This window comes from Vicia villosa, linkage group LG5 (assembly GCF_029867415.1).
Source record: "Vicia villosa cultivar HV-30 ecotype Madison, WI linkage group LG5, Vvil1.0, whole genome shotgun sequence".
NCBI classification, from domain to species: domain Eukaryota; kingdom Viridiplantae; phylum Streptophyta; class Magnoliopsida; order Fabales; family Fabaceae; genus Vicia; species Vicia villosa.
Genome location: NC_081184.1, coordinates 162,391,935 through 162,409,636, shown reverse-complemented (window position 1 = coordinate 162,409,636; position 17,702 = coordinate 162,391,935). Strand labels below are relative to the sequence as shown.

General features: G+C 33.8%; 2 protein-coding genes across 2 annotated transcripts; one reads left to right on the top strand and one right to left on the bottom strand.

Moving 5' to 3' along the window:
• Positions 1-7,354: 7,354 nt before the first annotated feature.
• Positions 7,355-8,041, top strand: LOC131608031 (thaumatin-like protein). The gene has a single exon (XM_058879974.1). The coding sequence runs from the start codon at positions 7,360-7,362 to the stop codon at positions 7,891-7,893; it is 534 nt and encodes a 177-aa protein (XP_058735957.1). The 5' UTR covers positions 7,355-7,359; the 3' UTR covers positions 7,894-8,041.
• Positions 8,042-16,730: 8,689 nt separating this feature from the next.
• LOC131605901 (uncharacterized) lies at positions 16,731-17,474 on the bottom strand. The gene has a single exon (XM_058878193.1). It carries the CDS (start codon positions 17,472-17,474, stop codon positions 16,731-16,733), a length of 744 nt encoding a protein of 247 aa, XP_058734176.1.
• Positions 17,475-17,702: the final 228 nt, after the last annotated feature.

Below are 17,702 nucleotides of genomic sequence, written 5' to 3'. Positions count from 1 at the left end.
ATACCTTTGACGGTGCCTCAGTGATATGCTTCGAATTTAAGTCGATACCTTTAACGGTTCCTTAAATAATCCAATTCAGACTTGAGTCGATACCTCAGACGGTTCCTCAACATTCAAAGACTAAAAACAGAAACCTCGCAACAATCAAACAACTACCAGATGGCATCTACAAGCCCATCTCCGACAAAGGTCCCTCCTTCAGCTGGGGCAAATTTCTTAGTATTCTAGTGTTCAATCACCTTCTACCTTCAGATACCGACTGGCATACAAACCACTCTACATCTTCAGGTTTAAGATAATTGAACAGGGGCAGCTGTCATACCCTAAAATTTGCCCTCATATATTTACAAGCGCCATTTTATTTCGAATAAATGAATTGGCACAGTTGGTAAGAATTTGAGCGTGAATGGTACAATAGCGCGAGGTCCCGTGTTCGAGTCCCACTACTAACAGTTTTTATATTTTATTTATTATTAATTTAATTTCTGTTTTAAATTATTTTAAAATCACAATTTATCTTCATACTTTTTTACCTTTTCCATAAAAAATAGAAAGATTCTAAAGTTTTTAATCATCTTTTTTTTTTATATATATTTTAGGTTAGTTTTTAATTGGTTAAAAATAATCATAAGAAGTCAATTAAAGATAATTCCTTTTATTTGGGCTATTGGTTATTTTTAATTAATTATGGTCCATTAGGTTTAACCTAATTTTGTATATTATAAATAGGAACAAAAACCCTTATTTTTGGGGACCGGGGGATACAAACTCTCCATCTAACTAACAAATTTCTCTAACCCTTATTCACGGCCATTCTTCACCGTATATTGATCTCAGCATTGTCTCTACAGCAACTATGAACAATTTCAACCAAAGACATTAGCCAAACAAGTTTTTTATAAAACTTACAAACATGATTTCAATATAATTTTTGTTTTACAGAGAAAAGAAGAACAGAATCGGAAATCGACGCTGTACCAAACACCTTCAGCCGCCAGAACCAACAACAACATTCACACGCATCGCACCAAACTGCAACACCGGCGTCAACCTTCCCAAACAACAACTTTCTCATGACGTCGCACCAACACCGTGCATCAACGTCGACGCAGCCGTGGATCAAAACTGCACAAACTTCATTAACAAAACAGATTCCAATTAGTTTCATTACCACTAATTTTAAATGCGAATTCTAATCTGAATGGGAACAAGCATATAGTTTATACAAATTGTTTCTTGTTTTTTTTCAGAAAAAAGAAGGCGAAGGCCACCACCTTCCGATTCGTTCAACACAGCCACCTTCCGTTTCGTTCAACGCAGCCACGCGGCTACCACCGAACGGCCTCCGCTGTGACTCACGGCCGCCTCCTGCATTCAACCAATCAGCCGCGCGCCACCATGGAGCAAACACAAAGATTCGTCGACCATCACAACACCGCGACTCAGCTACCATCTCCGGCCACCATCGGTCCCTCTGTACCTTTAAATTTCATCTATATTTATCATTAATCCTAAAAAATCGTTGTTACTGTTTCCATTAGTTGTGCATAAAAAAGAATGGCAGGAACAGAGGAACAAAATCAAACATCCAACGTTCCTCAACAGCTCAACAATAATGTCGAACACCGACACCGCAAAACAGCACCAACAACATAGCGTCGGATCTCCCTCTCCGATTCAGATCCAAACGCATATCTGCCACGATGCCATCCTGTCTTCATGGACCGAAACCAACAGTGGCACATCAAGGCGGCCGACTCCCGCAGCTCCGACCTCCGCCGCCATACACCGCGAGTCTGTGCAAACAGTCACCGGACCATCCACCACGGGTATGAACATCGATGTCGGTAACCCCTTTTGCCTTCTCTTTTATTGATTGTTGCTGATAATAATTTACATATTGTCTTGCTATTTGAGATTAAGAAGAACATTGGTTCTTGGGTGAAAATGATGCAAGTTGTTTTGTTGATTTGAAAGAACCCATTCTTCTTTCTCTGTTAACGTGAATAGGGTGTAACCATTTTTTTGCTGAGATGGTTTTGTTTTATTATTATTGAAATTGAGTTGCCACATGTCATGATGCTATTGGAGATGGTTAAAGTTGAAAAGTCAATACAAAGTTTGTTTTTTACTAATTGAAAATGCAACGTTACAGGTACGTAGATCTTCATCTTTTATTAGTAAAAATTAGGTTCTTTGTTTTATAATAATAACTAGTATATCATTTTTTTTATTTTGATAGTTAATGTTTTGATTTATATAGTTATTTTGGTTAACAGATCTACTTGGCTTAATTTTACGTGGACGTTTCATATTAATCTTAGTTTGTTTTTACTGAAAAAATATGTCGTCTATCTTCTATTAGGATTAACCAAGATCCCCCGCCCATGCGTTATATCAGATCAAATACAAAGCTAAGTACCCTCATTTCTGTTTTTAACTATTATTTTTATATTTATTTATTCTTTGTTTTTAGGGTTAATCTCTTTGCCCTCGAATCTGATAATACACTCACGCCTTATTTGTTTCTTTGCTCATTCCTAATGGTCAGAGTCGATGCTTCTGGCAAACCCTTGCCCTCAACCCTGTCAGGCAAAGCTAAGTACTTTCTCTCTATTCTATTTTTAATTTATTATTCTATTTTCTTTTGTGGTTAATGAAGTTTGCCCTCGAACTTGATAATGCACTCACTCTTTGTTTTCTGCCTCTTCTTTCTCCTTTTCAGGGTTTGTCAATTGCCAAAGCTACGTTGTTGGTAACCCTAAACCCTAACCTTAATATTTTATGCTTTATTATTACTTATGTCAAACCCCATTGGATCCGCTGGTTTCACTTTCCCCTCCCCTTTATTGCTTTATAACTCCGTGGTTAGTAATTTAGGGAGTGCAAGATTGTAAGTGACCTAGAATAACTAAATACAAGATAAATAACTGAATTGAATCACATGATTGGTGCACACACGCACTCTTTTGGGGTAACCTCTCTGTTGCCTTGTTGCCTGTTGCCTTGTTGCCTGTTGCCTTTGTGTTTTTTGCAGAATAAGCCATGTCCCTCGAATACGAGGATACCTCAGCCATGCTGCCTCGATAAATAAAGGTCATGCGACCCTAAATGATGCTGCCTTCGATACACAAATATGACCTCGACCCTCGGAAGTTGCCTACGGAAAAGGCTGAGGTATCCTTTGGTTGCCTACGAATAAGGCTTAATCTGATCCTTACCTTAGACTACCTGCCCTTCTATGGCATGGGACAGTCTTATGGCAAAGGATGTTTCGACGACCCTTCAACCTCCAAACGAAAGGCTTCCTGCCCTCTTATGGCAAGGATTGACCCTTTCATTCTGAAAGGCTAAAAAGAGACCTATCATCTGAGTTTAAGGTAATTGCCCCTAATTGCCTTGCCATGCTCTATTTTCTATATTCTTTCTCAAAATTCTTCAAAAACTGGCTACGCTCATTTACGAGCTAAAGTCCATTTTTTCCTTTTTCATCTACATTTTCTGAAAACGAGCAAGCAAAGCAATTAAGAGCCCATGAGAAACCATGGATGCAAAGGGTGCCTTACACCTTCCCTTTGCATAAATTACCCCCCGAACTTAGATTTCTTTAAAAGGTTTTTTTTTGTTTCTTTTTGCCTTTCTGAATTTGTTTGGATAAAATAAAAGTCGGTGGCGACTCTTGCTTACCGCGGCATTCCGATTAATAAAAAGTCAGTTCACCGTATTACAGTATAGAATGAAACTTTAGTAATGTCGTATGCATTCCTAGTTATGACATTAAACTTAAGCATATATGACGTACATATAATTGAATGAAATACATATATGACATACATAAAGTCAAAAAATGATGAAGTGAAACACATCTCTAATTGACACAAGATAATTGCAACATCATGTTCCATTAAAGGCTTGCAGGTTGGATCCTTTTTATAGTGAAACCGCTCTCTTTTTATCTATAGCATCTAAAAAAGATTTGTATACATGATATCACATGAACTCCAATCATATATGAGGATCTTAGTTACATAAAAGTTTACCATAGTCGTCATTATTATTAAGGGAATGATTTCATTTAGGATTCCTCCTACCTTTTTTCTATTATGAAACCCGAGGGCAAGTATATTTGGCTTCAAATAACAATTTGCCTTTCCTTTTTTGCTAACTGTCATTAGCTCAAAGATCCTTATTTTAATGGTTCCCTATGATAGGTTCCTCGTCATATGAATACATTTAGTAATGGATGTGATGCACTAGCGCTTCCCTTTTTGGTAATTTTTTGGTTGCTACTATCTGTGTTCTCTTTGATCCCAGACACGACCTTTATAATTTCCTTAGGAAATCCTTTTCCCTGGCGAGAGGAACGTTTCTTAATTCCTTTGTTCCTTCCGCGATCCTATTTTTGACCGCCCTCTTGGGCGTACAAAGTGAGTCACCCTTATTATTTAGATCTTTAATCATGTCCTTCAAATGGACGCATTCGTTGGTGTTGTCACCATGGATCTTTGGAAACGAAAATACCTTTTTTTGTCAGTCTTGGTGGATTCCTTTAACGCCTATGGATTTCTTATCAAGGCTTCCTTGAAGTCAATATGTTCACAATCTTTCCAAATTGTCACCCTTGAAGAGTTCAATAGAGTATAGGACGAGAATTAAGCTTGAGGTCCCTGGTCCCCATGGTTCCCGCAGTAGTTGTCTCTCTCCGGATCCCTGACCACTTCCTTCATTTCCTTCACTCCAACCTTTCATAACCCTGTCGACCAAGATCTCTTCTTCATAATTAATGTAGGGTTGGGCCCCGGTTAGTAAATCTATTAAGTTGCGAGCACCTTTTAGCCGTAGCTTCTCACGAAACATACAATTCAATCTCTATCCCTTTTTAAATTTCCAAAACTTGTGTCAATTTTTCATTTCATTCAGTTCCATTTCTATTTTCGTGAATCCATCGATGTACCCCCGTAAGGTCTCTTTCTTCTACTGTATTATATTAAGTACAACTATGTACCGGGTTGGCGCTTTTGAGCAATGAATTAAGCGACAAAAGAGTCGATGCTTTCCCTCTAATAGTTTATGCTTCCATTTGGGAGGGCCTTAAATCACTTAATTGTAGACTCATTGAGGGTTATCACGAAATGTTTGCATTTCAAATCCTCCCTAATGCCGTAGTATTCAATTCTGGTGTCTACAATCTCGATCTGTTCATCTGGATCTCCTAACCCATCATAGTTGTTTAACTTTGGAGGTTTTTCAAGGAATTTCAAGATCTCTCTATCGAGGATACACCTCAAAAAAAGGTCGTCTTCTTCGGGGAAAATTATTACTATATGTCGTGCCTTTCCTCTCTACACAAGAAGCACCACAATGAGTGACGAAGATAATAGATCTAAGGTGGAGTGTGACTGCCTCCTCTTGCTCTAGACTCATGTGGCGAGGTATGATTCTCTCGATGCCGAGTATGATTTGGGGATCAAGGGACCCCTGTGTATGGGAGAGGGTGTCGATGGAGAATGGTTCTGGTTTATCATATTGATCATTGTGAGAGGCTTCCTTGCAAATAGAATGATCCATTAGAAGAGCGTATTCTCAGTTTCCTTTGATTCTAATGTCCCTTTAAGCTAACAAGTGTGAATTTTTTTGTTACACTTAGTTATTGACATTGTTGAATAAAAAGTTATCCCACTGCATGCTTAAATTAGCTCGCAACTATGAATGGCTTTGAAGCGTCTCTTGTTTGGGAATCATCAGTTGCGGTTAAAGTTGCTTTGAAACCTGACCTTGGAGTGGTTGTTGGAGAGTAAGCAATCAAAGCTTGTTGATTTTTGGTTGAATATATGATGGATTTTTGTAGAATTTCATGAGAGTCAGATGTTGATTCTCACAGTTGACGCTAATGTTCTGTTCATAAACAAAAAATAGTTTATGACTAATTGTATTATAACTCAGGTGCGGTGAAGTCTACTTCTGGTCTGGCAGAATAGTGTGGACCTGCAAGATTAACACTCTAACGCCGAAGTCATTAATTAAATGAGAATTAGGGTCCGTTTGTTTTGGCTTTTTTTTAAAATAATTTTTATAGTGTTATCAAATTTTGTGAAAAAAATTTTTACAAAAAAACTTTTTATAAAAGCTTCAAATGAAAATTTTGTTTGAATAGTTATTCTTAAAATGTGATTTTAGGTATTTCATCTATTTATGAGAAAAAAATTTGGATATCAAAATTTCAAAAAATCACTTAATTTTGAAGCTATTTCAAATAGATTTTCATAAAAATCATTTTTAAAATACGACTTTTTTGAAAAAATTATGATTTTGACAAAGTTTTAGTCTTCAATTATATATGTTTATGTTATAAGATGTCAAAATTACTAGTGTTTCATTTTAGAAAAAATGAATATAAAAAAACTTGTAATATTTTGAAAAACGCTTTTAGAAAATCTATTTTCAAAAATACAATAAAAAAATCTATTTTTTTAAAGCTGAAACAAACTGGCCCATAATCTTAGTGTGAGAATGACAAGAGTACCTAGGTCTCGTGCATGAAAAGCTTTATATAGAAAAGGAAGTTAAAATCGCTTTGTCTAATTCATCATCTAGTGTGGATAATCGTCTTATTAGATCTAATGGAAGAAAATAGACAGGATGTCAGAATTACGTACTCGGAACTTGAATGAGGTCGCAATTTGTTCCTAGCGCATTCCTTTAGGCCTTGGTGAATGGACATTGTGGGTTGTCTAGAACAATTTATTTATAAATCGACCACTAAAAATGAATATCCTTGTTGAATGGATGTTCATGAATAAAAGTTACATGTAACATTTATGTGAACTTTCTATTTTCTTTGACTTTGATATAAGTCTGCTCCAAACAACTTGCTATTTCTGCTTTAATTAACAACTTGATCGAGAAAAAATGGTTTCAAATTAAATATAATTAAATACCAATGAAATAGTCAAAATAAATTAAAATTTTTTTAGGTGAACACTTCGGTATCTTTGAGTTTAGTTGGATACCGGTACCTTTATCCAATCAAATAAAGTTATTCATTGTCATCTCACACTTTAAATTATTTTTATTTTAAAATAAATAAAATTTGTTAATTAATTTGCACTAAAGGTATGGGTACCCAACTACTTATCATGGGTACCTAAGAATTTACCATTTTTTTATTGTAATAAGATAAAAATGAATCAAAGATGGAGTGTAAAACTCTAAATAAAAAGTCAAATGTTATTAGTCACTAGACATTTTAATTCAATTGATTTTTCTTATACAGCATCTTAATTTCATAAGAATTATGGTCCTATATAAACTAACCTCAGTTCCCACTTTCTATTCACAAAACAATATTGTCCCATAAAAATGTCTCTCATAAAAATATCACTGTTGTCTGTGTTTACTATTTGCTTGATATCTGCACAGGCAGCAAGATTTGACATCGTCAACCAATGCTCTTACACTGTATGGCCAGCAGCCATTCCCAGTGGTGGCGGTAGGCAGTTAGATTCGGGCCAAACATGGAGTCTAGACATCCCAGCCGGAACCTCATCGGGCCGAATTTGGGGTCGAACTGGTTGTAATTTTGACAGCTCGGGTAGTGGTACTTGTGAAACCGGTGACTGCGGTGGTGTCCTAAGTTGCAGCTTATCTGGTCAGCCTCCAACGACACTTGCCGAATTCACACTTAATGGTGGAAACGATCAGGATTACTTTGATTTATCTGTGATTGATGGTTTCAACATTGCTATACAATTTGCTCCAACCTCTAATGGATGCAACAATGTACGAACATGCACAGAACCTTCTTGCCCTGATGCTTATCTGTTTCCGAGTGATGATACTAAAACTGTTGCATGCCCAGCTGGTACCGACTATAGAGTTGTCTTCTGCCCTTGAAGTTGATGGTGTTATAGTTGGTTTTCTATCGCAAATAAAACAACACTTATATAAAATGTAAGAAATAAATATTGCTTATTTACTTGGGAAATTATATATATTTCTCGAGAGTGCAATATATTAAATAAATGATCGTATGATAAATAAACTAGGTATTATTATTTTGTCCCATAGTGTTTTCTGTTTGTGTTTGATGATTCTCACACATATTAAATATATTAGGGCTGCCCGACCTGTTTCGATCTGTGACGGGTTCGGACCTTTGACGGGTCGAGTTTAAAACCCCAAAATTTAACCGGGTTAAAATTTAGTTGTCCAAGTCCGACCCTTTATGAAGTTCGGTTATTCAAACCGGCCCAAATTATATTTAATATTTATGTTTAAAATTAAAAAAATAATATATCATATAATAAAAACTAAAATATATATGAATATTAAGTATTAAAAATAATATATTTTAACTACATACATATCTAAAATAAACCATTACATAAATATACAATTTCAATCAAATAATTAAGATTCAAGTGTAAAGAATTATTCATCCTATTTCATTTAAGAATTAAACTTCAATAAAATTAATTTGTACATAATAATTTATTAATTATAAAATGTAGAAAAAAATTAACATTACATTACATGTTAATATTTAAAGTTAATCAAATGGATATTGTATTTATATAAATTAATTCTTTAACTGAGATTGATTTTAGTGTATTTGAAAAAATAACGATATTAAGTATGTTAGAATTTATGTTAAAAAAATTAAGTTGTATAAGCGGGCTACCCACAACCCGGTCGGGCTAGCCTGTGACGGACTCTGACTTTTAACAGGTCGGATTTAAAAGCCCGGTTAATTAATGGACTCAAGTATTTGTGTTCAAGCCCAAATTTTTTTACGGGCTTTTTGGGTCGGCCCAAATAGTACGACTCTCATTAACTTATTAAAGATGGGGTATTCTCTTGATCTTGGGGACTATTTCTTGCCCTTTTTGTTCTCTGACTGCTAAGTGTGAAGTCAAGCTTCCCAATGTGTTTTGATGAAGACAAGCTAACATATAAAGGTCCACAAATGAAATGGTTATGACATCTAGCAAGTCAAGATTAAAGCTTTATCAAGTCTTAAGAAACCTATGTATGATTGATCAAATTTTTAAGGTATAGCATTCAACCCTCTATGTATATACATGTGTTCATATTTACCATTCATTCATGCCATGATACTTTAAAATATTTTTGATAACAAATGTTTGCATTTCATATCATTTTCTAAGGTATTTTTGAATTTTAAACTGATGGTAATCGGTTATCATTATAGCTGTAATCAGTTACCACTTGTTTTTTTCTGTGTCCTGTGAGCTTTTTCAAAGGGTGTAACCGGATACACAATTTATGATAACCGGTTACATGGGGTATATTTTGAATATTTATGAATGTTGTTAAGGGTGAAACCGGTTACCCTATATATGGTAACTGGTTACCACTGAACTCGTGGCTAAAAATATTGCATTTTTCGATGAAATGGTTCGTGTCTTTTATGATTGAAGCATGGTATCCTTTTATGAATTATACTCATTTGTATAGGTGTAAAGAGACTATATAAGCATTATTTCTTCACATTTCAATACACCTCTGTCATCTACAATTCAAATAATCTCAAATCTTTTCATCTTTCAAAATTCATAAGTGTTTCATACTAGAATTTTAAGTGAAACTTTCTGCACTTAATTTTTACTGATAATTATCATAAGTTTCATATCATACATTGTGAACACTTGTATACCATTGAGGGAATTGTATGTTTAAAAGAGAAGATCAATCAAGTGATTGGTACATTGTATATTTCATTCCAAACTCTTGTAAAAACTCAAAATACTTGTTGTCTAGGTTTGTTGGAAACAAGAGAGTCATTAAGGGAGAATTGTTCACTCAATGTACTTAGTGAAAATCAAAGAGGATTGTTCTTGGTGGTTGTGTTGGTCGTGTACAAGTCAAAACTACAGTGAAATCTCTTTGGTGTTAAAAGGGGACTGGAGTACTCTCGGATCGTGAGGGGAGCCAGGATACATCCTTGTGTTCTTAATTTTTATGCACTTTATCGCTTTCATAACGTCATTATAAGCCACAGAGACCTTCTCCAACACCACGGACACGCCCACCATGTTCATCTGTTCCGATAGCTTCTACTAGTATATCATGTCGTGGTTCTGGAACAAATGTTCCTTCACGAGACGCCTCAACCAACGTATCCTACACAATATGCATTATATATAACAAATAACATAAGCAAAACAAATCCTACTTATAATTTTTTCAGCAACTACTCTTAACGCATCTTAGGTGCATTCTCCATTTGGTCTTAATTGAGCCCTCTTCCACTTCTCATGCCTTGACGGTGGAGATAGGATGTGATCATCTCACATTCTTTTTTCAAGCATGATTGTTTTCTCAAGTTTCTTGTAACCCCCACGAGACAATCAATGAGGATACATGTTTTTTTTGCCTTGTTTTGTATTCCTTATTCCCTTTTAACCTATTATTAACATTGTGAAAAATATATATAATTAGTATATATATTTCACTAGCATAAAATCATCAGATAAATAAGACACCCACTAACTTTGAATTTCTCAGAACGATGGTCCCTCGCAAGCGTTATCCATTGCTTCTTCGATATAAAGTTATATCTTATCCATGTACGAGCAAGACCATGCTTAGGCTTCCTAATATAGTAAAGAGTGAGTCATGACTTAAATCTCCTCCAACAAGTACTGACATAAGTGATCCACTTTATTTTTAACTTTTTGTCATCGGTAAACTCAAAACTCAATTACATTTAAATCAATAAGTATGCATTCGAAATTATAGAAAGTGATATCGAATATATGAAAATTAAAATCATTACCGTATCATCTTTCCATATGTTATCTTTGATATCACTTGACTTTTTTTTTCAATCATCTATCAATATATTGACTTTCCTACGTGTTAGGAACGCAACATAACTCTTAAAAGTAGAGTAATGTTCACAATTAAATACTCTGTAGAACGAATCAAACACGGTTAAAATTTTGTCAACCGAGTTGTGAACTTTTGTGAATTGTGGCATCATTGTGACACCTCTTTGTGATCTTTTTGTTTGAGTATCATTTGTACAAGTATCATTTGTATGAGTGATAAGTACAAAATAGTCGTTATATTTGTGTATATTTTAGGGGCACTTATCAGTTCTTTTTTAAATATCCTTGGAATAATCCCCCACTTTGTGTAGAAATATGTATAAATGGTGTTTAATCGAGTTTTTATATATTTAATGTACTATTTGATAGTTTTTATGTCTTTTTGTAAGAATTCACGCATGGTTGGAGCATTGAGTAATAAAGACCAAAGTTTAAGCTTCAATAATGCAATTTTTAGCAATTCATCAAAGAATAAGGCTAAAAAAAATGATAAAAATCATAAATTTGGTTGATATTTAGTCATTGTTAGTTTCATAATTGAATAAGCTTTCCAGCGCTTTGAACCGTGCACAAATCGAAGTTACGGTTCTCAAGTTATGACCGAAACAATGCTGAATTTTTGTCAGTCCGCCCCGAGCGAGTCAGAGGCGACCCAAAAGTGTGGAAATGCACCCAGAAGCGTGAAATATGCTGTTTTGAGTAGGGATGGCAATAAAATTCATTAAGAGATTATCCATCAAATCCATCCACTAAACAAAAAATTAGTTAATGGATCGGATATAATCCATCCATTTTACTATATGGATGGATCCAATTCATCCATCTCATTTTATAAATCCAATGGATTGTATCTTATTATATTTTTTATTTTTTATGTAAAATTTAAAATTTCATAAAAATTATTTAAATTTTAAATTTTCATAAAAAATTTTTAAATTTAAAATTTCATAAAAATTATTTAAAATTTAAAATTTCATGAAAAATGTTTTCTCTTTTTCTTAAATTTTTTTATTTTAAAAATTGAAAAAAAAACCTTTCTCCCTCTCTCTCCCCACTCACTCTCACTCTCACACTCTCTCTCACTCCCCTTCCTCTCACTCTCACACTCTCTGCCCCTCCATTCTAAGAAAAACAATCACGTGATTCTTCAAATTGAACTATCACGCTTGCTAGAAAAATTGATCTACATGCATATCAAACTGTTGTAGCATTTTAACTTTGAATCTTTCAGCTTTGACTCACAAAGATTTTGCATTTAAAGTTTCTTTAGAGATATAAAGCAAATACAATTTATTTTAATATATATTTGTCCTAAATATATTATGATAACATTTTAAAAATTTGAATAAGAATTTGCACCAATGTTAAACTTTGCTTTCTATTTAAATAAATATTTTTATTTTAACAATTATATAATTTATCCCTCTCTAAGAAAGATTTTGATATCTTTCCTTCAGCTTAAACGAACCAAAATACATATTAGCAAGGAACTATTGCGACCCCTATTTCTTTGTTGGTACACAAAACAATAAAGAATGGCTTAGCTTGAGCAAAATTTCAAACACGTGACAATCACGTTCATATAAATATGATTTTCTTTAAACTTGTTATTGTTATTGCAAAATTAACAAATTAACTTGTTCACTGATATAAATAATTTTGTTTTCTCAAACAAGTTATCAATCAATTATATATATATATATATATATATATATATATATATATATATATAAAAAAATGGAATTAATTATTTTAGAGAAATTAAAAAAATCATTTTTATAAAATTTAAAAAAAATATATTAATGAAAAATTAATTAAAATATTTTAATTAATTTTATGGATGGATGGATATCTATCCATTAAAAATATGTTAATGGATGGATTAGATGGATATTTTTTCTTAATGGATGGATTGAATTGAATTTTTTTAAAGAGAATTTTAGTGGATTGTTAATGGATTAATGAATTGTTTTGATTCATCCATTAACAATCTAATTCATATACATCCAATCCATCCATTTTGTCACCCCTAGTTTTGAGCGTTGGGCGGGCCGTTTCCCCGCCGGGAAAAATTGCCCGGGCAAAAACACAAATGTTTTAGGTATGGTTGGGGATTTTTTTTCTCCCACTCTATCACCAAACATTCTTTTGATGGGAGCCTTTGACAACAACATATGGAGCTTGTATCTTGTTGAATTTGACATGGATTCTCACCAATCGTTTGGACAACTCGATAAGTGTCAGTTTATCTCTTTTTCTCTTTTTGTAAACTCTATTTTGTTGGGGTATTTATGTAAGTCTACTCGAATATTATGTATATTTATTGCTCATGGCATTATATAAAATCTAGTTTAAATAACAATGTTGATGTTTATCCTTGTTTTTACCTTTGTGCTTGAATTTGAGTTGCTTTAGACATAAACTTCTCAAATCTTGTTCTTGGATGAATATTTGCTAGGTCCTAAACTCTTGAGATATATTTAGACTTAGTATTCACTTTGGGCATCGACTCTTACCTGGAATACTTCCAATCTTTTGTTTTCCGCTTTACTGTATCAACAATGGGTTTCTTCGCTAGTAAATGAAGAATTCGACAATGTCGACATCTATGTTCAAAAACAACAACTTAAACAATAACAAGATAAACAATAAACATAAACATCATCAATAACAATAAGAACATAAACAACAACAACATCCACAACACTGGCCAATAAAGTTTACTGTAGATACATGGGGAAAAATATTTTACGTACCATAAACGTGATGACTAAGTAAAAGATAATATTGTGTTGGTATTGGTGTTGTCTTCATTCCCGACGATGACGACGGTGTTGGTGTTGTCTTCCTTCTCGAAGATGACTAAGGTGTTGGTGTAGTCTTCCTTCTTGACATCGACGATTGTGTTGGTGTTGTCAACCTCCTCGACGATGTTGATGAAAATGACAAATACACAATGAACAAAGTGAAAAATGAGGAACGATAAACAGTGAGCGATGGTGCTAGGGTTAAAATCGTGTATCGTTTCACAGTATTGAACATTAGGGTTGTTTCGTCTTGTTTTTTTTAGTGGAAAAATGGATACTGGAGAGACAAACTAGCTAGAAGTGAATAATATTTATAAAGATACCACCGTGATTAATATTGTGAACCATGATGATCTATTATTTAAATAATGAAATTTTATAAAGAATCGCTAGTGTTTAACCATTTAAATAGAAAAAAATATATCACAACAGTTGTATAAAACAACCGTAGTGATATCTCTTTTATTTTTTATTTAAAAATAAATAAAAAAGAAAAGGCGTGCCTTTATGTAAAAATGAATAAAATGTTTGAGGGCGCTGAGATTCGAACCCATGAAAGCTTGATTGTATCACCACGGCGGGTTCATCAACCGTTATTATATCCCAACAATTTTTAATTATATATATATATATATATATATATATATATATATATATATACATATATATTAGCGTCTGAGTTTAGAGATGTCATCACGGTGTTTGGAAGAACCATGGTAACTTAGGTGTTGTTGTATGCGCATTTTGTAGTAGTGATAATATTATTCCAACAAAAGACAACCCGATTTAAAGGGAAATGCATATGACTTTTAGGTGCTCTCTCTACAATCATGATGTGGAAATTCCATATCACTTATTTCTTAGATGCAAGTGTACTTTATTTTTTCTTACATTGGATGGAGCGATTGTTTTGCATGAACATTGATAGAACTTGTTACAAAAGCTTATTCAAACTTGCTGGTAGAAGTTGAAGATCTCACATTCAGAGTCAGATCATGCCTTTCATCATAACAATTTTTTTCGAAAACTTGACACAGAAGAAATGATATCATATTTCAAAATGGACTTGTTGACTTTGATAGAGTTATTTTTCATGTTAAACAATTGATCTATGTGGGATCTTCTATTTTTGAGGGCACACGTACGCTTTAATTCACGAGTTTACAATAATTAAATGCTTTGATATCAAATGTCGACTTCCTCCCAAATGCTTTGGTTATGTGCAACACAGATGGAGCTTCAAGAGGAAATTCTAAAATATCAACTTAACATATTATAACACCATTTGATCGAATACTATTAACTATATATAAAGTAGGACGGATTTAAAAATAAGAGATGAAAGAATTAAATGTTAATTATTGTGTTAGATATAGAGTATGGATGAAGTTACGTACGAGCATGACTATATATATATATATATATATATATATATATATATATATATATATATATATATGTATATATATATATATATATATATATGTATATATATATATATATGTATATATATATATATATGTATATATATATATATATATGTATATATATATATATATATATATATATATATATATATATATATATATATATATATATATATATATATATATATATATATATATATATATATATATATATATATATATATATATATATATATATATATATATATATATATAATTGTTATTGAGAATGTTGGAGAGCTTAAATGGAAGAAGCTTTAGATAGGAACAAACTGATTTTTTTTACTTTTTTATTAGAACTTGTATTAAAAGCACAAGGGGTGCAACCCAATTCAAAAGGATTAAAACGGAACTAAGAAAAAACACAAAAAAGAAAAGCACAAAGCAAGCCTATGCACCAACATACGCACAAGGATTGACAAGCCAAACATCTCTCGTACAATTTCTCCTTCCTCTAGCAAGAATAGAAAACCAATCCTAACCAAAATTATTAATAATGGTCAAGATTTTGGTAGGATTTCAAACACAAGCTTTAAAAACCACTTTATTCCTTCCCAACCAAATGCCCCAACAAACCAAAAGCCAAAACAAAGCAAAGAAAGAAGGTTTTACAACCCCACATAATTTGAAACAGAGAAATTCCACCATACTAAAACTCGACACAAACCCTTGAATACCATCCACCGCCACCACTTCCTCCTCCATACCCATGCCCAACCAGCCAAACACCTCCTTCCAAACATTTCTCGTATAACCACAAACAAGAAAGAGATGACCCACCAATTCCTCCTACAAACCACATAGAGGACATAAATCTTCAATAAGAAATCTTTCCATGCCCCATATGCAAAACATCATACAAGTAGGTAAAGCATTAAACAAAAATCTCCAACCAGACAATTTCACCTTACTAGGTACACAAGCTACCTATAATATTTTTAAGTCAAAATACTCTCATCTTCCAAAACAACTTCTGAAGACCATAAGGAATAAATCCAACGAAAACTATTCTTAACCGAAAAAATTATCTACATGCCTCCACCAAATCCACTTGTCAATCACCCCCGGAGTCGAAGAAACCCCTTCCAAGAGGGAAAATAACTCAAGCCGGTCACAATTTGCGTCCTCCTCAAACACATCATCAACCAACCTCAAATTCCACCTCCACGAGTTATCCACCCAATATCCTATTTTGGTAACACAAGACAATGAAGAAGAAGAAAAATAGGTAGAAAGAGAACACAAACCGTAAAGGTGAGGAAAAATCTCCTTGAAGGGCGTAGTACTCAACCAAGCGTGATCCCAAAATAAAATAGATTCACCATCTACTAATTTCCAAGAGACGTAGTTGTAAAACCAAGGACTACCACTGACCTCAAAACCATACACTTGACGAACATCCCTCCACCAAAGAGAAGCTTTCGTTAAAATCCTATTGGGAACGGCTCCACAAAAATCCTCCACACCCACCATACCTAACCTCCAAAAAATTATACCAAATCGAATCTCTTTTCGAAAGAAAATCTCCAACCCCATTTACTCAATAGAGAAAGATTTAAAATATCGATATTCTTTACCCCTAACCCACCATCGTTAGGAGGACATCAAATCTTCTCCCAACTATCCCAACACACCTTCCGAATCCTATCACTTTGTCCCAATAAAAAGTCCTTTTGAATTTTGACAATCTCATCAAGAACGTACTTCAGATCTTTATAGAAGAAAAAGATGAAAATAAGGATGCTATTAAGGACTGAATTAAGTAAAGTAACTTTACCTCCCAAGGAAAGATGCTTACCACTCCAACCACTCAACCTCTTTTTTAACTTCGAAATTAAAAAAGACAAAAAATCCTTCCGCCTATGGTTACCACCAACCGGGATACCAAGGAAAACAAAAGGAAGCTTCCCAACTTGACAACCCAAAAACGAAGAAGCCGCTAAAAGAACATGCTCCTCCAAGTGCACACCAAAAAGCTTACTTTTGTTCAAGTTAATACACAACCCCGAAACCAACTCAAACCCACGCAACATAGCTTTGATACACCACAAATTCTCCTTAGAACCATCACAAATAAGAACCGTGTCATCCGCCAATTGAAGCATCTCAAAAGAAATATCAGAGGAAACCTGAAAACCCTTCAAACAACCAGAAGAAACCGCATTACGCATCATAATCGTTAAGCCTTCTGCAACCAACAAGAAAAGGAACGGAGAGAGAAGGTCCCCTTGGCGTAATCTTCTTGAAGCCTCAAACTCCACCGTAGACGAACCATTAACCAAGATGGAGATAGAACTAAAAAATACAGTTCCTTCCATCCAAGATAACCACTTATGGCTACAACCCATTCGCAACATAACATATATCTAAGAAACCCCCGAGACACACAATCATAAGCCTTCTTAAAATCATCTTTCAACATTAAACAATTCCTCCTCATCCTTTTAGCATAATCCAACACCTCATTAAGAACCAACACACCATCGAACAATTGTCTACCCTCAGTGAATGCCGATTGGGATTGAGAAATCAACTTTTCCATAACAACCTTCAATCTATCTGCTAAGAACTTAGAA

Coding starts and splice junctions, on each gene's coding strand:
- LOC131608031 (XM_058879974.1), top strand. CDS start 7,360: ATGTCTCTCATAAAAATATCACTGTTGTCTGTGTTTACTATTTGCTTG.
- LOC131605901 (XM_058878193.1), bottom strand. CDS start 17,474: ATGGGTTGTAGCCATAAGTGGTTATCTTGGATGGAAGGAACTGTATTT.